The sequence below is a fragment of the Liolophura sinensis genome, chromosome 11, assembly GCF_032854445.1.
Source record: "Liolophura sinensis isolate JHLJ2023 chromosome 11, CUHK_Ljap_v2, whole genome shotgun sequence".
NCBI lineage: Eukaryota > Metazoa > Mollusca > Polyplacophora > Chitonida > Chitonidae > Liolophura > Liolophura sinensis.
In genome coordinates, this window is record NC_088305.1 from 26863697 (window position 1) to 26888012 (window position 24316).

The window sequence follows — 24316 nt, forward strand, 5'->3', positions numbered from 1 at the left end:
ACATTGGTCTATGAATTATCCCACAGTGCGGAATGGTGAAGAAGTTCCACCAACTGACCACGGATTTAATACTAATGTTGTCGGTAATCGTGAACAAGATAATCGTGAAATTATCTAGAAGGTAATCGTGAAATTATCTACAAGATAATCGTGAAATAAATAAATATTATATGATTATTATATTTATGTTTAACATTTGACGCTCTACACATTCAATACAAGCATTGTCAAGTTGTGCTTTGTGATCAGCGTATACATTCATTTCCAGCCTCTCAATTATTTCACAAGGTCTGTTAAACTTGTATTGTAAACTGCTTCTGCTCCTCGTTTGCAATGCAGTTTGAAAAATCCACAAACAAATGTGGCACTTCTTTTGAATATCTGTTAAGCGTTTCACGCCGTGTGCAAGGGCACAAACAAGCACGGGAAAAGATTACGCTTGACCAGGTATCATCGCGTTACAGTTCACCTGAGGGTGGTGACAATTGGGCTCTAGCACGCGACTTCGCCGTGGAAACATAGAACAATGCATAGAGACAACCACAAATGATCTGTTATTCACAATTGAGAACTTATATCCCAGCCAGACATGCAAATATGTGAAATCAGGAACGGAGCAGAGCGCAGAAAGGCTCACAGGGCTGGCTGGCACACTGGCTGTGCAGTAATGGCGATACCAGCGTTCGTCTAACGAAAACATTCGCTAGTTACATCCATCAGTCTTCGTTACAACTAGTCTTGAATGCACAACCGGTCGGCTGTAGACCCCCTTCTGTTTGACAGACGCCATTTTTTAAACCCAAGAGTCCATTAGCCTTGTGCTTGTGTACTATTTTCAATACTAATTGAATTGCAGCGTTTGACCTGGCTTGTAGAGATTTTGAGGTGAATATAATTACAGCGAAGTTCCCGCACTGTTCTTTTTTGTCCGAAATCGACAGATGCATGAGTCACCAAATGAAATATCTTGTTAGAGAATGGCGTGCAGTACCAGAAAAGATCAGCCAATGAATGGGGCTGTAGCATGTTCACTCATGGGAAAGAAAACATTTTTTTCCTTATAGAATAGTGTGTATGTGTGTACAGCATCAAATCTCAGAAACATTAATGGAAACTTTGCCTTTGCTGTTTAACATTTATACCCGGAAAATCTTTCTATCATTTCCTTAAAACTATTATATTAATATTTCCCATGCACATGCAGAATGGACGTTTATAAATGTCGTGCCCTGGACTTTATTCGTGTCCTTAGATCAAGAGTTCTTGTTTCATTTCGGAAGAACTTTTTGTCTGAGAATTTCATAACATTTTGAAATTTACTTCCTCGAACTTAAAATCCGGTGTTGGGGTGCTCTTTTCTTCTTTCCAATCTGTAATAATATCAGAAATGGACAAATCTTCATTAAGAGCTGTTTTATATTATAACCATTTTTATCTTATTTACATTGTCGAAAAGAATACAGTTCTAAGCTTAAATAAAGCCATTCATTTTAGTTGTCAACATAGTAAACCGTTGCTAAATATTTGTAATGTAAACATGTGAAATAACCATCAAATAAAATAAATAATGTGTTTGTATGGAAATTGTTTCATTACTTTTTCCTCCATCATGTAATATTCTGATGAAGGTTATCTTACGGGATTGCGCATAAATATTTAAATTAAATTTTAATTTAAATTGTTTTGCTTCTCGAATTATGTAAATTTTGTAATTTGCTTAACTTCCAAATGTTAAGATATTCCGCTAACGGCTCCCTTGGACGCTTTGAATACAAATCAAGCTCAACTTTTGTAAGGCTTGGGCTGAAGAAACAGCATACCTGGCACTAAAATCAATACTATAAAATGTAATAAACATACTTACAGCGCAGAGAGTTAAACCAGAGTGCGGGTAGCAAATCACACTAACCCTGGTATAATGGCTTACGCAGGAGTAGGTAAATTATGCATTGATGTCACTGGGAACTTAATGGACGTCACTGATCTAGAATTAATAAGAAAATACTGCGTTGCCTTTATATTCAGCATGCAATAGGATTAAAACAATACAAAGGGACCAGATCTCGGAGATGTTTAGTTCATCAACAGAGTTCTGGTTTATGCAGAAAAACAATATAATAAAAGAAAACTTGCAGTAGAGGGAGTAAATTCAGAGCAGCGACTTCAGTGTTATAGTTGACAAAAGGTCACAAGTAACCAATGAAACACGCCAGTTTACCGCATTTGGTGTTTTATTCTTACCATTTATGTAAATGTTTCGGTAGTAGCATATTACCATGAGATGAGAATAAAAAGGTAAAAATTGCAGTGGTGTTAATTGCAATTTTGATTGCAAGACCTCTCCTAGGAATATAAGAGCGTTTCGGTCCATTGGGAGTTTACAATAAAGATAATTTTACCAGAGGATTTGAATGACACGGGAATACGTATTGATTTCTGCTTGTTTTAAATCTTCTACCAGTGCGACGGAGTAGGGAATCGTAATGTACAGAGTAGACTAAGTTTTATATACCGATATTCCTTGAAAACGCATATCATAAAACTTGGTTTTATTTTTTATATAATTCAAGCAAAAATAACACATTGAGATAGATATTGATATGACGCGAGTTAAAGATGTGTACTGTATAAGGCAATATTCGTTTGTGGTTTCTAGGCTCATAAACCTCTTTTGCTTTAATAACTGAACTCCCTTCAGTTCAATTTCGATTTGCACAGGTTAATTATTTATGTTCAGACAATTACTAAACCGGCAAAGCTGTCTTCGTTAGATCAATATGTGACTTTTTGGACGAACTCGTTTTTCCAGAACACGATTTGTCTTAACAAATATTATGCTTGATAACGGTATTGGTACCTATACCGAAACGTCACTCACTGAATAAATACAAATTGTTATTCATGTATTCGTTTTGTTATCCAACTCAACCTCTAAATGCCATTGAAAGAAGTGACGATTTGTCTTAAACGCACCTGTGGTAATTAAACACCTTTCCACGGCATTCGCAGCATGCTAGGCAAATCGTTATGATAATTTAACTTTTAAATGTTTCTTGTAACGCTTCCGATATATTTACCCGAACCATGGAGGCAGACTACACGCATCACTGATTTTACATGCAAACAGTGAGTGTATGGTATACGTGATAGTTGCTTTGTGAACGCGATTGTGCAGGACAAACATGTTTACTGTTTTGAACGTAATATCTTGTAATGAGAGGTTGAAATTCATTTGGAATTTTGAGTCTTACATCTTTTAAAGCAATGACCGTTTCTTGTTTTCATTGATTTGTCTTTATGTTTCTGAGTATATCAAACATACTGTTCAATGGTTCTCTTAAAAATCTGTAACACGATTATCGACTGTGGACGTACTTTGTGAATTTGACGGGTGATGTGTGACTATCGGGATTTACGCTCAGATTTGTTCCTTTCCGCTGATCAAAAGTTGAACAACACATGTTTACTTGAACGCGTTCCAAATCTTACAACATGCACATATTATTGATGAACAACTGCCGCAACGCGCACGCAATACGCATGAATGATGTATAGTCGACTTCGCGTGGCTCTTCAGACTTTGACATTCTAGATGATATTCTGTTTTTCAAACACTTTTAAAATCTCCCTGGATTTGTTTTTTGCAATCATTTTCCCCATTAGGCTATTGTCTCTAAAAGCTAACTCATCGGTAAATGCGTTAAAAAGTCCCGTCCTGCCTTCAACATTGTAGATGGAAGTTCCCTCGAGATTTCCACATGTCACGTTTTTTCGCGAGAACTCAATCGATTAGAACTTAGCTGTAGCTCAGGTTGAATTTATCAGTTAAGTTGGATTTGCTGTCAAATTGCATTGCTTATTGGGTCTCAGGAGCAAAAATCACTGCCTGAAATTCTGAGAAATTTTCTTACGCATCGCTTTCCCTTAAATGTTGTCTACATGCCGGAATTTTCAGTCATTTAAGAGCGGAAGATAAAGAAGATATATAGGCAGTGACTTCCGTCAGACCCATTTCGAAACTGATTCATACTTTGTGTCTTGTCAGTTTTACACTATGGTTATTTATATATTTATTGTATTTTGTTTACCGCCTTACTCATGAATGCGGAGGTTCTTTAAAGGTGAAGGAAGCTCAAGTGCAATTTTGGGGTAAGCCATCGACATTTGGCAAGTTACTGATAACTTTCTCCTGTGTGTCCCACAGCAGGGTAATCTGTACATTCCTTGTCCAATCCTGGGATTTAATCCGTAGGTCGACGATATGCATCCTGGAGATTTATTGATTTGTGTTTTACGCCGTACTCAAGAATATTTCACTTTTACGACAGCGGCCAGCACTATGGTGGGAGGAAAACGTGCAGAGCCCTGGGAAGGCTACAACCACCCAACTCCATATCACATCGCTGTCATTGTGGAAAGAATTGCTTAGTAAGTATTAGTTACCAAGCTTCGCGTTCACACGTTGCGATTGTCGTGTCGACCCGTCGAATACTACTAGTCAAATGAAAATGGCACATGCGCCAGGGCCTGCAGTCGACAAGTCATATCGGCTGAATACGGGTTATAAAAACATATCTATCTTTCTTGGACATTCATTGGTCGAATCCGACGAGGCTAGGACCTTAAGCCAAGAGGTTTGCGTGTGTGGACATAAAAACTACGTTTATATATAGTTTTTTGGTGTATAACAGTTCACCTTCTTCACCCCCTAAAAGCTGATTTGATGCTAGATTGCCATGACTATCACATGTCACAGATCAGTGTATACACAGTTATGCAAACGGTTTAATCTTCCAGTACTCGAGACCAGACGAAAATATTTTGACCTTGTGTTTTTATATAGATGTGTAAATAGTTCTTTCATTTGTATATATTTAAGTAGCAAAATATTTTACAGAGCACCTGTCAAAAATCTACTCAAAATCTCTGTTTAACTCTCCATCTAGTTGTTTGTTGTTGCGGAAGAACCATGTTTTAATAAGATCCCAAGATTTTTGACAAACTATCCTCCAGATCGGACATTGACATTTTTAGCGATTTACAATATTTTATAACCAAATGTGGAGACAGGTCTTTTTTCAGCCTTTGTGTCTTTTGGCGCTCACATGTTAGGTTATTAATCTACACATCTTCGTTTGTTTTTTTGGGATTGGTGTTTTACGCCGTACTCAAGAATATTTCACTTATACGACGGCGGCCAGCATTATGATGGGTGGAAACCGGGCAGAGCCAGAGGGAAACCCACGACCATCCGCAGGTTGCTGGCATAAGCTGGTCTTGAACTCACAGCGACCGCATTGGTGAGAGGCTTCTGGGTCACTACGCTGCGCTAGCGCGCTAACCCACATCTTCATTATCTGCTCTACTAAAGGTCTACACACTGTCAGGTTTCTTTTATTCTAGTCATTCGTATCTGTTACCTTGCTGTCTGCATGAGAATGAGTAAATAAAAAAAAAAGTTGGCCTAGACTGAAAACAGCTGCTTTCATCGAATCGCCTAGAACGTTCCTTGTGTCTTCTCATCATCACTGAACTCTGTTGTCGGCTTGTCTTCGCAAGAATCCGTCCTAATTTTAAACTTAGTATACTTTTTAGTTCGTGGTTTCTGGTGAACGTTGCTTTTGAAATTGGCTTCGCAATAATTGACCTGGGACCTCCACTTTGGTCGACGGCTGGTATGCAAACATCTGTTTTGAGAGCTTACATTCATAGATTGCACATTGAACTATGATTTTGTATTTGTTTAACCCAGTCGTTTAAAGGAGAAGAAAACTTTTAAAAAATGACACTATAGGCTGAAAAGAGCACATTTGTTTCTGTCTGGGGGTACCTGCTGCTTGATTTTGCCATTTTTCCTCGCCATACACGTAAAGCCTGAAAACGGCAAAGCTGGCATAAATCGTTGAGTCCATCGCGTCCTCCATCTTTAACACCCTGTAATTTATGCTGGGAGTGTGTTTGTCTCTCAGCCAACGAGAGTCGCTAAAACTGCCGGCTTGTGTAAACTCAGAACCTACGTCCAACATCCCGGTTTCCCCATAGTCAAGCGGAAAACGAACTGTACCGTTCGCTACCTTCTGGGAAGAAGAGTTCTGCCGGAATGGAGTCGCCCACAGCGGATTTTAGTGCTGACTTTATTTATAATTTATGAACTTAAGGTACATGATAGAATTTTGTTTATGGCATGCATCTGCGAGGAAATGCATACTCTTTTCAATGGTATTTGTTTGATATTTACATTTTCTTCTCCTTTAGCATAGCTAGGGCATACAATTTAGACAATTCATAAATCAACATCAACCCTTCTCACGCCCATGCACATGTTCCGGTTTAATTTAAGATTACAAACAATGGAATCAGTTATCTGCACGCCCTTTTTAGGCCCTTAGTTAATACTATCGAGTTATCCTAAGAATAGACAGTGGTTCATGAATGATGGAAGTACTCAAACGCTTGGCCAAAAAAGTCGGGTAGGTCAAGTTCGATGATGCTACATCTAAATTGCCCTCGGTGATAACTAAACGTGGGGTCCTTAAAATTGTGTGGTGATTTAGTCATTTGTCATGGCTCAATAATTAGCGTGATTTCCTGCAAAAAATGGGATAGTACCCAGTGGTGGCCGATTGTGCCCATTCACAAGGATTGATCTGGGCTTTAAGTTGCTGTAGTGGCCCACATTTGTGACCAATCTGAAAATACGTGACTGCGGCTATTAAATAACGAGTACAGCGGTTAATGTATTGCTCTCCGGCACGCTATTTCCGGTGCATTCAAAATGGCGTCAGCGAGAGAGCACTGGCACTCTACCCGATTGAGCAAAGAGCACAACATTCTAGTCAAGCTAAAGGACGGTTTTAGTGAACCTTTAATTATTACCACGTCTTGCAATAAAGCGACATTGGAAAGGCTAGGGTCACATCTTTGAGACTTCAGACCCAATACCTCAGGGTGTATTTACCCTTTGCCAAGAATATTACTGCAGGGTTTGCTCATGTCCAGCAGCTGTTAACTTAGCTCTATCCAAAGAAAGAAATACCACAAAACTTTGCCAAAGAATGGCTATAGTTTATCTGATCCTTGTGTTCAACGAAATCTGTCGGGAATTCATTTCCACGAAACATACAAAGTGACGTTACATTTTACAGTCTGGATAGAAACTAGCCACCGGGAGTCCAGCATCTTTTCATTTACTAGCAATGTTCCCAGATTTGTTATAATCTTAATAAACCAGTTGTTATAGACGCTGATTTTCAACAGTACTTTGCTTTCCTTATCTTTGATCAGAATGAAGAGAAATGTAATAGATTCTGCAGTGTTATTTACGAAAAACAGAAATGTTAAAGATATTTATCTGCAAATTTAGGTTTTGGCAATATTTATTAAAGGACCAGAAAAAAGTTCGTTAAAAGAACAGATATCAAAAATTGCTGCCAATTAAACAACAGTCTGGAAAATACATGTCACATAGGTAATGAAGAGTAATATTTGATCTTCGGGATTTGTACCACAGACGATGATTTCGGTAACCACTGACACAGGCACCGGTTAGCCATCAGATCCCTGGCGTTCTGGCGAAGCTGTTGCCAATAAAGCGTGATTTACGATTCAAGAGTCAATTAAAACTGGAAAATTTTATGGATTTGTTTGGTCAACGTTAAATCTGTTCTTGCATAATTCAATGCGGCAATGTAGCGCGAATCTGCTTTCAATAAAGCACGCTGCTCACAAAACGAAACACGTCGTATGCACTAATTGGCGTGAAAGTGTTCTTTTTTCTTCTTTCCTGTTTCCTGTGAATGCCTTGCTGACTCAAGATGGTTATCCGCCACGGGCTTTATATTACATTCACCAGCTATAACACCGCACAACGGTTCAAGCAGAATAACAATATAAACCAGTTCCAAGCAAAACCTTCTTCAAAATAATGATTGACACAAACCTCAATCAAAGAATGTTTTTGTCCATAAATTCGAATAAATCAGATAATATTTTTTTCAGTTAAAGTTTGACTAATATGGCATATGTCTTGCATATAAATAAAGCACTAGCTCCACTCTGCATCAAGATAACATTATAACCATAAATCTAGGCACCGGTCAGATGTAACCTCTGCGACTTTCTCGCCGTTCTGCCTTCAATAGCGCTTGATTTACGCTCACTTGACAACCACTACAGCAAACAAAGTTCATTAAACAAGACAATTTTACGGTCTTCTTGGGCCACGTTCAGGCAGCTTCTGGCTGTATAATGCCAACCAGGCAGTGTAGCGAAATGTTTTCTTCTGTGGAGTATGCCTTATAAAAGTAGAAACATGATACACGCTCTCGTTGACGCTGTTGCTTTCTTATTTTCATTGGCGTAAGGGACACGCAGTTTGCGTCATGACAATTCTTACACTGTGTGCCAGCGCATAGCGAAATCTGAAACGCTGTTCCAAAAACTTTATTTTTGGAATTTGTGCTGTACCCACAAAGTGTAAACCTCAAATAACGAAATTATTGTTCCTTCTATTTTCAATGGTACTTCAATGTCAGTGAGAGTGATGCCGTTTGCATTCCTACCCTCGCGCTTGAAACAAAGCGAAACCATGATTCCCAAGATCCTCTTTTAAAGGCCAAATATAACAAAGCCTTGGTAATGCAAAAGACTACAGTATAGAGAGTGTGTCACATGAAACGAAATACAGTTTCTTGTCAGTTCACGTATGCTAGGGTTTTATTCTAACTGATCGTGTAAATGGTTAAAAGGTATCATCGTAGACACCCCCTAACACCCTGGCTTGAGCAGAAAATGCTGTAATGTTACTACTGGCCATTTAATGGCCTCCATGGTCGTTTGTTTTGGTGGTTTTTTCCTATTTAGGTCATGAGATCAACGTTACAAACTTTCACCAGCAGAGTTTCTGTATGATAAACCCTCCTATAGCCTCATGATTCTGAGATCGTCACACACTGATTCTTACCGCTTCCATCACAGTTCGTTATATTAAAAAGATTTCAGAAAGTTCAAATTAAATCTGTTCTTGTACGTGATACAATTCTACTAAATTGGTGTGACGAAATGTCATCTTGACCTCATCATGCTCATAACTAAGGGGCATCTGATACAAGGGTGCACTTCCATCCTATTTTCAAAGGAATGAGGGGAAATGGGATTCTTAGCCGACGGTGAACTTAAAATGCAAAACAATTGCATCATTGCTGTTGCAGACGGAAGAAACCTGTGATCTCTGAAACATCAAAATTTTACGATCCAAAGAAACAGATCCTTAGTTAAGGCTGTGGCAGTTACAAGTGCTTAGTTAAATTTGGAGTGGACAATTTACGCCGAACTATGCTGTGGAGCAATACTCTGACCTTGTAATATAAGGAATAATAATTTTAAAGAGATCTGAATTTTTCACTTAAGTATCTGATTGCTTCGTGATCCCGGGGCCAGGACTGGAGAGCCAACGCAACTCACCGACGATAACGTAAAGAAAAGAATAGGCTGCTATACATAAAGTAGATTACTCTCCAACGCTAAATCACAAATTACTTGACCTCGAACATCCCTGTCCGGTACATTTCCAGTGAACCGGAAATTCGGCAATACCTTTTTCACATGTTATTAGCTCAGTAGTATACTTCCCAGTTGAAATGAGTTTACTTAAAAATTCGAAGTTGGATAGCGGGTAGGACTTGAATATACAAGATAAAAGGAAACTCTCTTTGCTACATGTATATGCCATACACATCGGTTCCACCAGGTGGACAAAGCATCAAAGTAACTCAATGCTTGCTTCGGCTTGAGAAAATAAATCAAAGTTGTCGGTGTGAAACATCTCTTGGCTGCCTAGCGAGCATTTGTTGATGTAAGAAAAAGCGAGAAAATAAGCGATGCTTGAGGCGTGTGATTGAAAGTCATCTGTTCCTCGTACTTTAAGAGTTCTTATGTCTCTCCAGGGAATATACGTATACACAGAGTGTCTGCTTCAGGCCATATAGCACATTGCGTCGCAACATACAAATGGTTAATTCATGTTTTGCGAATGAGACAAAACAAAGATTTACTCTGTACTAATTTTATCCTTCTGGCCATTCATTCTAACAAGGTCTGGCAAACCAACATGTGTATATAAACGTCTATAAGTTTTAACGGGTAGACACCACAGCTTTGTTGATACCTTTTTATTTTCTTTGGTTAAAACAGGTGACTTTCCCTACACTGAAAGATCCTCATAAATGCTAAAATTAGGGAAGGGCTTTACCGAAAAGCAAGGTTCGTTCGTGAAGGGAATCTTTCTGTGCCAATTCGGTGTACACGTATTCTTTACCTGTTTGCAACCTTATGCTTGGCGTCAGCGCACTGCCTTTGTGAATTACCATGCCTAGTGTCAGTATACTGGCCACACATGCAGTGTTGTGATTGTCGCCATATTTCACTTTTGTGGTGTGACATAATGGGAAGTAGTATCACAGTTCCGCCTTACTTCCATGTCGAATACCAGTATACGGTATGGGTGTTGCGTATGATGGTCAGTCCCGATATACCGTATATGTGTGGCGTTTTATGGTATCTTTGTTCTATTCCCTTCCAAGATAAAAGCGTCATCAGAGGCGGAAATTGAGCCATTTACATGGCACCACTATGAATTAGCTGGACGACATAATTCACGTGAGGAAAGAAAAATACATGGTGACGTTACATAAAGGTTATTTCATGATGTGACGACAAAAAATACATTGTTTCTTAAATTTCTTTCTAAACTTCATTTGCAGACAGAAAGTGTATTTCTTTCTTAATCTCTCCCTAATCTTATTATAATGTAATTGAATGCTTGCGGCCAGCAAAATATAATGTCAATTTCATCGTAATCTCCCCAAGGGAAATAATCTTTTGCATAATGACAAGGTAAAAAGTTTCCACGTAAATGCAACCATTGTCGTTAATTTTGTATTCATTGAACGTTTGAGCTTTAAAAGTAAACTTGATTTTCAGGAATCGCAAGACCCTTGTTTAGTTTGTATCACCACTAAATTCAAACCACATGCACATCTTTAGTTCAGTGATCAGAATTTCCAATTTTATAAACGCCGACATGATATCTGCATGTAGCGGTTTCCATTCATGATGAGAAAGGTGCCTTTAATCGTCAATTATGTACGTTGCATCAAGGGAGAAACATGTTTTATTAAACAAGCACTGATTTAGGGACTGTATCCAGCCATCGTTCGCGGGCTAGGCGTGGCCACGATATCTTGCCCGCGATGGCAACACGACGGGTGTAAATCGCAGATGTCTTACACTGCGCAGTCCAGGGTGGTCCAGGATCGGCGCCTCGCTCAAAATGAAAATAGTTCCGGTCTGTCAGCAAGAGCAACACGTGGATACGAATTGTAGATAGGACGTCCGGTTACTGGATAATATAATATGGATGAACTCAGGCTATTGCTAAATATCTATCTTGTGCTTTAGCCAGTATCGTCTTTCCTGAGATACCGTCATACTGAGATACCGTCATATGTTAAACTGAAGAAGTGTTTGCGTTTCCCTTACATCAAACCTGTCCATGTCAAGAAACGCCATCTCTATACTCATCTCTTATATCAAACCTGTCCATGTCAAACAACGCCCTCTCCATGCTCCTTTCTTATATCAAACCTGTCCATGTCAAGCAAAGTCCTCTCTATGCTCATCTCTTATATCAAACCTGCCCATATCAAGCAACGCCCTCTCTATGTTCATCTCTTATATCAAACCTATCCATGCCAAGCAACGCCATCTCTATACTTATTTCTGTTCAGGCCAAGCAACACCATGTCTATTCTCATCTCGTATGTAAAATATGTGCATGTCAAACACACCATGTCTATAAGCACCTCTTATACTGAACCTGCGCATGCCAAACAACACTCCATCTCTGTACTCATCTCTTATATCAAACCTGTGCATGCCAAGCAACGCCATCTCTGTACTTATCTCTTATATCAAACGTGTCCATGTCAATTAACACCTTATCTCTGTACTCATCTCTTATATCAAACCTGTGCATGCCAAGCAACGCCATCTCTATATTTATCTCTTATATCAAACGTGTCCATGTCAAGTAACACCTTATCTCTGTCCTCATCTCTTATATCAAACCTGTGCATGCCAAGCAACGCCATCTCTATACTTATCTCTTATATCAAACGTGTCCATGTCAAGCAACACCATGTCTATACGCACCTGTTGCATTCATTTCAAGCGATGCCATCTCCATACCATGCAGGTGAATCAAAATTATGTTGTTGGAATTTTTGGTGAAAATCTGTGTAAACCTGAGATGGGCTTGCTGGTTAAGATCATTGCTATTGGCAGTTAGAGTAAAATTGTATTGAACTAACGTGCCTGTTGATTCGTTTCACATGTCTAGCAAGTTATCAACTACATAGCGCACTGTGTTCGCTACATTGCTTTATTTCATTCTTGGAACCTTTCCTGTCCTTTGAACAATCGGACTAACGTTTCCTCAAATCAAAGCAATTAGCCGACTTACTTCCGATACTGACTTTCCAAAATTTCGGAAATCTTTCAGCCCGGACCGCGCCGCTGTCAGTAGGGGCCGTCTGTTGGTAAATGACGGACGCCAGCTTTTCGGGGATTTTTCCGCTCCTGTCTGCATCTCGGTTATCTTCGGTGGCATCTCGTCGAAATGTGAGATCGATCAATTGAAAGTCCATCATCACGAATAGCACAGGCAGATGTGGTTGTTGGCTAACCTTAGTTCGTTAGCATCTATTTAGCTTTCTCCACCTACCGCCATTCACTTTTACAGTTATCTGCTATCCCAACTGAGGTCCTCTTTTTTGCATTTACTTGTGTTTCAGTATTAAAGTAGGTTTCAAGACTTGTGTGAAAACAGCAATAAAGATTTGTGGGAAAATAGCAGACTCTTTCCATTCAAAGTCGTTACATAACGCGCGGTAGCGTCAAGTACTAAAGACATTCCACTTGACCTGTGGCCGGGGGATCTATAGGAATTCATGTTTATTACATGTATGCTTAGGTGAGTAGGGAGATATTCACGAACTACGGGCGTGGAGAGCAGAGCCCTGGCTGAGGTAGATTGTCAAGAGGCCGTCTTTCACCGTTTGCGTGAGACCATTTGTCAGCCATTATACTGCCGTGGCTGCTCTGATTTTACTCCTTATGCTGTACGTCTTTAATTATACTGTATTCTTACATAAAACAGGATTCTGCTTGTGGACTAAGCATCCCCGATGCCTAGTCTCTTTGCATTGCCTTGGTGTATGTTAAATGTGATGACAACACAGCATTTTGGGTGAGTCTAGTCCGGTGATGTCTAATAAATTGCAATTGATATCACTGCATTTTTTTTTACCTCATTCCGCTTTAGCCATGCTCCTTAGGGGGTGGGGGTGGGGAAGGGGAGGAGGGCGTGTATATTGCTGCTGTTGTAGCATGCCGTTGCATGAACAGTTGGAATAGAGCCCTGGCTGAGATTGAGTGACAAGAGTTTGTCCTTCGCCGATTGCGTGTGACCATTTGTCAGCCATCACACTGTCGTGGCTGCTCTGGTTTTACTCTCTATGGTGTACGTCTGTAAATGTATTTTCTGCATCATTCACACGGTTTGACTACTTCTATCCTAAGTGTTACCAGCTTCATTCACTATTTGTTCTATATCACTTTTCACCTACTTCTGTGGAAAATGGTGATGTAGGTTCCTTTGGAAATGGATCTTATTACTAAGATGTTACCAGGTTTATTTATTCTTTATATCTTATTCTTACATATCACACCTTTGCAATCTGGCATTTTATGTTGAAAATATTGGAAAGATGTCTTTATTATCAACTTACAACGCCCCTGTATCTTTTACGAGTGGTATACGAATGTCCGACGAGGCCCTTAAATTTCATAATTTATGATATATGTTTGTTTATGCAAAAAACTTGCTTTATGTTTCGCAGACTTCCCCCAGATGGCCTTGTGTTGACCAAAGATGTCGGAGACTCAGTTAATCTGCTGGTGTGGAACCTTGATCGTCATGACCCTAGGTAAATTTAAAAAAAACATGTATATCAGGAAACTAACACAGCAAAACGAATCATACACAGTCTTTACAGTTTGTAAGGAGGTATAGGTCTAGGATGTCCAGTGTGAAAAGTGTGATAGAAGTAACTTCCAGATCAAACACAATCAAACAAAACACAACTTGAAACCATTAGGAGCCCACGACGTCCCGGCGCTAAAAATATTTTAGCCTGGCTGGATTTGGCTACGCTTTTTTGCACTTAATGACTTATACAGCCCTAATATGGATATGGACTAGCGTCGGTGCATGGCCTAGCTTTAGAGGTCGAGAAAACCTAAAAATGACATAAAATTCAGATGAAAGATTGCGAAAAGTTAGTTAAAATATGGTTTTCAATATTTTTTTATTTTTCTTTCATGAAAAAAAAAGACACTTAAAAATAACTTTTATATGTTGGGTACATATATTTGGGGTCACATCTTCATAGATATTGTAATAATAATGTGATAAAAAAGGATGTAGCATATGTTTAATAAATATATTTGCACTAGAATTTGGTCATTTCAGCTGTCAAATTTGTTCATATGAATTTGATCATATTTATGTTTTTAACATAATCATAAATATTATCACAATTCAGATTAAAGGGATGTGTTTGGCTATAAACAAATAAATTTATTACATAAGCATCACATTCTTATTTAGAGCATTATTGAGCAAAGACGATATATACCAAACTGTGGTCCCAATTATCCACCGTACAAAAATATTTTCAAATACACTTTTCTCATGAAACAAAAAAATCCCCATAACAGTGTTAAAGACCATATTTACAAATAAGAATTCAGGCTCTTTCATCTGAGTTTGGCATCTTTTGTATGTTTTCTTCTCCTATTAAGTCTTGGTGTCAGCCACAGCTATAGTCAGTTTTGCTTGTTGAGGTGCACTCTACCTAGAAGTGGGGCGGATTCCACGCCTTGCCGCGCCAGTGCCTTTGTAACAATAAAAGCTTACTGTCGGTTAACTTTCAGCGGCAAATCGAACGGTTCAGTACCAAGGCGGCGATATTTGAAATCAATGTATTCTTTCACTTCACTGGTTTTAGTACTAGGTCCATAGGACATACCATCCATCGATCTAAGGTTCAAATCCAGTTTATCCTTGGTCCTTCTTACTATTTGTTTTTCTGCATTTTTTTCTTTCATCACCATGATGGCAACATATGCACTACCGGAAATGGTTACACTCTAATAGCGTGATCACCAGATGATCACATGATCACATCATTTTTAACCAGAGCTGTTACGTACTTAATTGAAGTATATATTAGTAGTTTTTACCTCCATGTGCTATCGACCAATTTATTTATTTAGAATTCCATTAAAGTATCGTTCAAGCCTATATCAAACCATGGTTCAAACTCTACATTAGGTGCCTCAACTGAGTCTCCGCATAGACGAACATCTTACTTAAAATTTGAGTGAAGCAGCACTATAGGTACATACTAGCAGTTGCTACCGTCGATATGACTGGAGATAAACCGAAGTCGACTGTTAACCACCAGTCAAGCAAATCAGGGCACAATTATTTTCAAACAAGTTGCATGTTATCTATTGTTTCAGCCCTTATTCAATCCAGTCAGGGCGACATACACGAGTACAAGTTGATTCGTGACTTGATGAAGGGTTACCAGAAACAAGTCAAACCTTCCAGGAATCATTCGGATGCCCTCAACGTGACGTTTGGTTTGGCTTTGTCACAGATTATAGACGTGGTAAGTTTTAAGGCAATTTATGATAAAGTACCGGCTTACATTTTCAGAAGGTGTTAAACCACAAGTCATGAGTTGCAATAACAAAGGAAGTCTTAACAGTCAAAAGGCCTCTGTGGTCGAGTGATTAGCCTGCTTAATCGGAGCAATGGCCCAGGAGCACCTCACCAATGAGATCGCTGTGGAAAGGTCTGCCAGCAACTTGTCGATGGGTGTGGGTCACTCCTGGGATCTATGCGGTTCTCCTAAGATAATGATCGTCGACGTCGTACGCTGAGAGAAAATCTGAGCTTTAAAATTAAGCCATATTACCAGTTCAGCTGAGTCCTGATTATTGTCGACTTACTTGGTTAGTCAGAAAGCTCTTTCTTTCATGACTCATTTGATCTGGCCATATGACTTTTCCTGAGTTGAATCAGATCGAGTGTATCACTCACATTTTTTTGTCAGTTGACCCAAATTTTTATATCAGTGTATAATTCAAATACATATGAGTACGCCATAAGTTAAATTAGAAAAATAACGGCAACATCTACTGTTTGGAAGTGCAAGGAAAACAACAACACTGGCAGTTTATCTCTCTCAAACTATTCTGTTATCAAGAAAACACCCGCTTTAGACGTAGTATGCGGTGTGATTTCAGCTTCTCTGTGCTGTGAGGCGTAACCAGCCTGAATCCAGCTTTCGATGGTTTTCCCTACGCCTTTAGGCCTGATCGTTTGTTAGGTCATTTCCTACAGGCACTCTTGGTTGCTCTGGATACTCCATATTACACTGGATACCCCGGTTTACCATGTGTCCTCTAGATTACACCGGGCACTGCCGATTGCTGTGGACACTCCGGATTAATGCAGGCTCCCCGGATGACATTGGCCACTCCCGAATACACTGGATGCCTTGGATGACTCTGAGCATGCAAGATTTCTACGGGAACCGGATTACTAATGGATCTCCCAGATTACTACTGGATCTCCCAGATTACTATGGGCACTCTGGATAACTACGTGCTCTCCAGATGACTCCGGGCATTTTGGGTTACAACAGGCTTCCTGATTATTCCAAAGACACATGATTAATAGAGCACTCTGGTTTACAATCGGATGCCCCAGATTACTACTGGCACAACGAATTACTATGGGCACACTGGATTACCCTGGGCCTTTTGGATTACTACGGGCACACCGGATCAATAAGGCACTCTGGTTTACAAAGGGCTCTCTGGATGACTATGGGCACACCATATTTCCACGGGCACACCGGATGACCATGGGTTCTTTGGATGATTTCGAGCGCTCCAGATTACAACAGGCTTTCCTGATTACGCCGGACGCACGGGATTTCTAAGAGCAGTCTGCTTTACTAAGTTGCTCTCTGGATGACTATGGGCACACCATATTACCACTGATGACTACATGTTTTCCAGATGACTCCGGGCACACCGGATTACAAAAGGCTTTCCGGATTACTCCGAATTCATAGGATTATTAATGGTTCTCCGAATTCCGGATCACCCCACTCTATACCTATTCTCTTGAACCAGCGGTGGCGTTATGGTGGCGTTCCCATAACAACATATGAGTATGTATTTTATGTAGTGACTGATTTCCTGAGCGGTGACTGATTTCTTTGGTGAAATCTCTATTTGTCTCCGATATTTTTTTAAACCAAAAACGTACACGAGCACATTTTTAACACCCAGACTGTTTTGTCTTGGACCTGAACAGAGTAATCCTCATTTTTGCAGTAGGGAAATAACCAATTTACAGACCGTCTCACTGATTCCAGGTTTGAAATCACTGAACCGACCTCCTCACACGCTCAACTGAAACTCATCACATGTTTTTTTTATTCAAACTCCTGGAATCAATCAACTTCCACTTTTAAACACAGTCTTGTCCCGAAAACATTCTTTAATGACAACAGCAAGACTCCATCTTCTGTTGTTCAACAGTTCATTTAGGATAACCAAGGTATCTTACAAGCAGTCAGGATAACACTTGTTCCATGGTTTCGACCAAGCGTTACATTCGGCTAATGGAAACAGTGCATTGCAAAACTGTGATGGATTTCGAAACTAACCCATCTTTGGACTCTTCGTGTAGTGTGCTCATTTCTTCCTTTTTGAATGTTTTTTTTTCTTCAAAATTTTGTGTACGTTTTCTTTGCGTTGCTAGCGTACAAATGTAATTCTAAATTGGAATATGAGCCCAATATGGTGTTCAAGCAGATAGATGAACCATTTTCGAGATATAGCCGGACGTTCTTCATTGTATCCCTAAAATATTACATATACTGGCTCCTTAGTCCACGTTCTCCGCGGTCTAAAAAAAACCATTATAAAACGATACCATGAATGAAAGAGGTACCAGTATTATTTGATGCAAAAATATAAGGATCATGCTACTGGTTTGAATTTTCATGCAGACACATACTTGTCCGAATTAGCACGTTGCCCAATGGAATCCACAGTGAGATCGGTTCCAAATTATCTGGTCGATACTACACTAATGCGTCATTCAGTTGTAAACGCAGAGCGAAGGTCACCCATGGAGATGGCACAAAACACAGTATTTGGGTTGAACTCAGTGAGAACAAACCCTTATTTAACGCCATCAATTAGGCCGAAAACTCAATTTTCTTGTCACAATACGTTTAATTGAAAGGCTGGGACATCCGGCGACGATCGAGTGTTGAGCGAAACTAACCGGAATTCTCCGAGCTTGTGGCAACCTCACAGAAGATCGCGTATTAACAGGTTCAAATTGTTTTCCATTTAAACTAAACGCCTGCTTCTCCAATGATCATCAAATCCAGCCCGTCTTACGTTCTGGATGATGTTACCACAGTTTCTGGCACCATATGTGAAGACCGTTTAACTATCACACTATTGTCACTGCTCTCGTAACCATTTGCCAACAATCACAATATTACCAATGCTCTGCTGACCAATTGCCAACTATCACACTGTTGTTACTGCTCTAGTGACCAATTGCCAACTATCACACTGTTATTACTGCTCTAGTGACCATGTGCCTACTATCACACTGTTGTCATTAATCTAGTGACCAATTGCCATCTATCACACTGTTGTTACTGCTCTAATGGCCAATTGCCAACTATTACGCTGTTGTCACTGCTCTAGTGACCATTTGCCAACTATCGCACTATTGTCACTGCTCTGCTGACCAATTGCCAACGGTCACACTGTCGTCTCCTCTCCAGTTTCACTCTCTATGTTGTCGCTTTTCATGTTGCACAAACATAATTCAGATATAAGATGTATTTATGTCTTGTTTGAGAATATTCTGCTAATACATGAAGGGAAGAGTACATTAGAAACCATTTTATGTCTGAAGGTACCTGAGCAGCCTCATAACATAAAGCCCACGTTATTTCTCTACAAATAATGTAATTCCGTAAATGATTAATTGTCAGCATTTGGAAATGCAAGCCAGAATTATCTCCTTTACGCACCTTTGTGGTTGCTATTTCTCCAACTGCAAAGTGTCACTTGCAACCACAGAAATGAATAACAGACTGCATAGACTTACATTGCGTTAAGTGTCAATATCCTCAAATTACGCAACAGGAAATAACAGGGCCATAAACTTAGCTTTGACCTGAAATGCATTACGTCGTTCTAATTAGTGTTTATAATTAACGTGTACAATACTAGTGCATGTAGGATAAGTAAACGCAAAGGGACATAGCGACTGGGCACGATGTGCAGTGTGTAGATAATATCGCATTATGCCTGAGGAAACCCACGACCATCCGCAGGTTGATGACAGACCTTCCAACGTAGGGCCGGGAAGGAAGGCAACATGAGCTGGACTTTAACTCACAGCGATGGCATTGGTGAGAGATTCCTGGGTGTTTGCGCCGCGTTGGCGTGCTAACCCCCTCGACCACTGTCTAATGTTCATTTAAAATAATGTGGACATATAATGGTCTCACCAACGTCGTCGATTGGGACCCACAAACAGCTAGAAGTGGGAAAACTAAGGCCATATTTCAACCCGCAACTTGCGTGTCCTACAGATTTAACGACTCTGTACCAAGACGCTCTTCCAGTATGTGAAATCTGTTAATGTTGACGTATAAGTCTTAGCGACATGTAATTATTTTGCGGACAGCGATTCCGAGAAAGGAAAACAATTTAAACGCACACAATGCAAAGGAAGCTTTTTACTTTAAATTTCCTCGAAACCTCAAAAGCGTTTTTTGCAAGAACACATTTATGTCACTGTCTTAAGAAGTAACAGAACTTATGCCAAGCATTTGACTTGAAAAAAAAACATATGTTGTAAAAAAAGTTTCTCTCTGAATGATGTTATTCTGCGTTCACTTTCAAACCAGATAATAACTAGATTATATCGTTCGTTAGACCTATGCATTATAATGAAAGTTCTGGTTTAACTTTGGACTAGCCCATGAAGTTTGTCCAGGTCCAGTGTTGGCAGTGCAGCCCCCAACTCTCTCAAGTCACCTGCCCCTCATACCACCCCCACCCAACCTTGTCCCCCATTCGTTATTGCTAGTTGATGTAAGTTACAGTAGCGAAAGAGATGCTCAGAATTCCAACCTGATATCCGATTAGCCTGTGTAATGGGATTGAAGACAGTTCTGGATAGAGTGTAATCACACAATTCAGAGTCCCCCGATTGGTCGATCAATGGCCCGGCTCGGGAACTGTGTGTGATTTTCATGCAGACGTTGGGATCTGCCGCTCGGACTTACTTCTCCTTGGTTCAAAGCCCCTTCTTGTTGGCACAGACTTCCGCTGTCGGCAGCTCTATCATTGAGGCGCCAATTTCCGGTGCGCGGGCAGCGATCATGGCGGTAGACATTACGTGCGGTTTCCCGCAGCGAAGCATCACCTATGTTGTACGATAAAAGCAGAAAACAGTCCAATGAATGCGGTTTAGTTGAAATGAGCTTCTGGGACGCTGAATAGCCGTGAGGGGGGATTTCCACAGAATGCCGTAATCGGACACGAGGCTGTAATTTACGAGACTCAGACACATTTAGAATACTATTCAACCGTGGTTTTAGGCTATGCAAATTCTGCTTGCTGATTGGATATTTATGGAACAGATGCGTCTCGGCAAACTGTAGGTAATGTTTGTGGGAAAGGGTACGTCTGTCACAGCGACTTGGATGCCCAGCAATGTTATTTTGTTTCGCCAACGCCAGAAGTTTTGCCTTGAATGTCAGGGTATAGCTAAAGAAAACGAACGCATGGAAGCGAGGCATTGTACATTGTCTCGCCCTTTGGTGTGGAGATTCCATTTAGTATAGTTTTGCCTGGATTGCCGGGAAGGTTTGGAATTCTTTATGTTGGGATATTTCTAAGCCAAAATATTTGAATATAGTGAAATTTAGCTGTAGATAAAACTCATTGATAAAAGATAGATTAGAGTAAAAAAAAACAACAACTTTATTTGTCTTTAACTTTTTAACTATGCATGTACCAAACTTTTTTTCTCTCCCAGAGACTACCCTTTTACCTCAATACAAAGAATCCATTATCCTCTCAAGTTAAACTACTTGCAAGAAATTTGTTTTCTTGTCACAAAAAATGGAGGATTAAAAATTTCCTTTACTAATTATGGGGGCTCATCATGTTATCCGTGTACTGGATAAAGTATTCGTACCAAAAAACCCAACCACAGTCATGTGCACAGCTCCATTAAAAATGGATGTTCAGGATATCTGGTTTCACAAACTCTGCTTTTTCCGAATTGAAGAACGGATCATTCCACTTATATGTATCTTATTTTTGATTGGTCATAAATAAAGTTCTGGTACAGTGTTTGTTTGGTTATAATATTGTTGCTTAAATGTGAATTAAACCGTGACTCAGATGAATCTTTTCCGATTATTCTCGACGACTCCGATCGATTCTTGGCTAATGCGACTGCAAACTCGAATGAAACTCTCCTCTGCGGCTTTAAGTCAGGCGGTTAGTCAGGTACTCCGACTTTCTCTAATGATAAATCCGTAGAATAGCTTATGATGCCCAGCCCTATAAGCTGTTGTCATAAGCATATCCCTTTATAATAAAAAAAACAAACTGCATTTGATTTTTGTGGCTCAGTACAATACAATTTGGATACTTTTTAGTTTGGTTCTGTTGCTTCTGGGACCAGCGCGGCCCAATGACCAAGAAGCCTCTCACCAATACTGTCGCTATGAGTTCAAGTCCAGCTCCTGCTCTCTTCCTGTCCGGCCATACCGTGGGAACGTGTTGCATCAACCTGCGGATGGTAGTGGTTTTCCGCCGGGCTCTATCCGGTTTCCTCCCATCATAAAGCTGTCCGTCTCCGTATAAGTGAAATATTCTTGAGGTCGGCGTAAAACACCAATCAAATAAAATAAATCAATATTGCTTCTGCCCCTTGTTCTTATCGGTGATTCTTGTATAACTTTTAACATGTAACCCTAAAAGTTTGTTTTGCTGCTTTTAGGACGAGAAAAACCAGATTATAACAACAAACTGCTGGATAAATCAGGTAAGTCTTTAATGTTTCACCTTCATTTTCTGGTCCCAGAGACTGCCTCTCATGGCGAAGTTAAAATTGATATTGTTGACATTTCATTGACAGATAGGTGCGGTTTGACCTTTCTATAGATCATAATATAATGACAACAAGTTGAAGGAACCTTAAGATATTTTGATTGCTCACTGTTAAGACCAGCCCAATTTTAGTGACCTGTAGCCGCATTGACTGTCCTGCCTGGTGTTTCAGCCTTGTGTTTATTATGCAATTTGAGTTGGCTTGGCTACAAAGTTACGGGAAATAGCCCTTGAAGACAAGCATTTCCCGAAGCAATCAAATAAATAAGCAGTTATTTTGATTTTTTTTATTACTTTTGAAAGCGCTTTTTCTTACAAATCTTCAATACCATCGCCACGATATGGCTGAAATACTGTCTGTTTGGTTTTAAACCATAATTATTCAAACCTTTACCACTGAGAGCTTTTCATGTGCGTTGTAGTTGGAGATTTTCTATCTTAAGCTCTGCATACACGAAAGCTTAAGGCGCCACTCAACTCAGTTGGTTGCACGGAACTGGTTCCAGTCGCTGATGGCTGTGCGACTTGAAGACTGATCGGCCTGGAGTGTAGTTCGTTATTTCGCGTACACGAGCCATTACGACCGAACGCATGACCCGAGTTGAGTTGAATTGAATGTTAAGCTTTCGTATATGTCGAGTTTAATTCTTCTCTCTAGCATGCAAATGCAGCTTTTGCTTCCTTCGCTACTTAGATTTTTTAGTTGGGAAATTGCGAATTTCATTTCTTAAATCTGGTTTCATTCACCTGCTAACATGGGCACTGACGTGGAAAAACATATCCGCGGGAGTAACTTTTGGAGATATCTTATTACCACTGACTTTTTCTGTCATAGGGTTGGATCGATTACAAGTTGCGATGGGTTCCTGAAAAATATGGTAACATAGAAGTCATCCGCTTACCATTTCAAGAAGTCTGGAAACCTGATATACTGCTGTATAACAAGTAAGGACACATACGTTATATCAATGGGATCTATTGTTTTTCACCAATGGAGTTATGAGTTCAACACGTCCTTTCGCCAAATTGCCGTCCACAAACTGAGAAATATATCACCTGTTTTTTTTTTTAATTTGTTTTTTTTTTTGCTTTGTGTGTATGCGACGGGTGTTGTCTCTAATAATAATTATTCTTATCGAGGTTTGTATGCAGTTTGCTAGCGTATTAAGTCAAATAAATGAACAAAAATCGATCATCGATCTGTAACAACCAAAGGCTATGTGAATGTGCTTTTTAGATCCAAAATAATTTGGTACACGAAGCGTTTTTTTCTGCCATGAAAAAATAACTTTGAAATTTTCTATCTTTTTTTCGCTGTAGTTGGCCTATAGCAAGGCAAAGTATAACAAAGTCAGAACTCAATAAATCTCTATTGTTGACCTTAAATCTGCTCTCCAGATGACTAACCATCTTGTAAAGGGATACGTAGTTTGTGACCCAAGAAATAATTTAATAAAATCTTTCAAAAAATATCATATAATCTACGTAACATGTATGCTGAAACATAAAGTTTGATCAGTGGAAAAACATGGTCAGATCATTCTATTTGCATTTCAAAACCTAACCACTCCCCGAAAAGTTTTCTGACCTAAAATGTATGAGGAAGCCATCGTGAAAAGTAACTGAGATGAGACCAAAAACCATCGCGATATGACCGAAATTATCGCGATATTACAGACATTTTGACGATACCGTTCCTATACGACCGAAATCGCTGTGACATTAAAATCCAACCAAAGCAGAAAGTATTCTTCATTGAAGAGCTATATGTACATGCTTCTGGGCGCGGTCCACCCACTTGTATTTATCCACGCGTATCTAATCAAACAACAGGCTTACAGTTTTTCGATTGATGGTCCCGGCAGCATTTTATCCAAGCTTAATCATAAGTTGTTTTTTTCTTTTCTCTGTTTTTGTCCTTCAAATCCTCAGCCAAAAATAA

At 39.6% G+C, this 24316-nt stretch overlaps 1 protein-coding gene across 1 annotated transcript in view; it reads left to right on the forward strand.

Annotated features, from left to right (window-relative positions):
• The first annotated feature begins 6435 nt into the window (after positions 1-6435).
• The window catches only part of LOC135478261 (neuronal acetylcholine receptor subunit alpha-10-like), a 29841-nt gene continuing 11960 nt past the window's right edge, over positions 6436-24316 (forward strand). The window contains exons 1-5 of the mRNA XM_064758534.1: positions 6436-6470; positions 6970-7004; positions 15646-15797; positions 22265-22309; positions 23210-23319. Coding sequence (XP_064614604.1) covers positions 6436-6470; positions 6970-7004; positions 15646-15797; positions 22265-22309; positions 23210-23319 — 377 coding nt within the window. The remainder of the gene's footprint in view (positions 6471-6969; positions 7005-15645; positions 15798-22264; positions 22310-23209; positions 23320-24316) is intronic.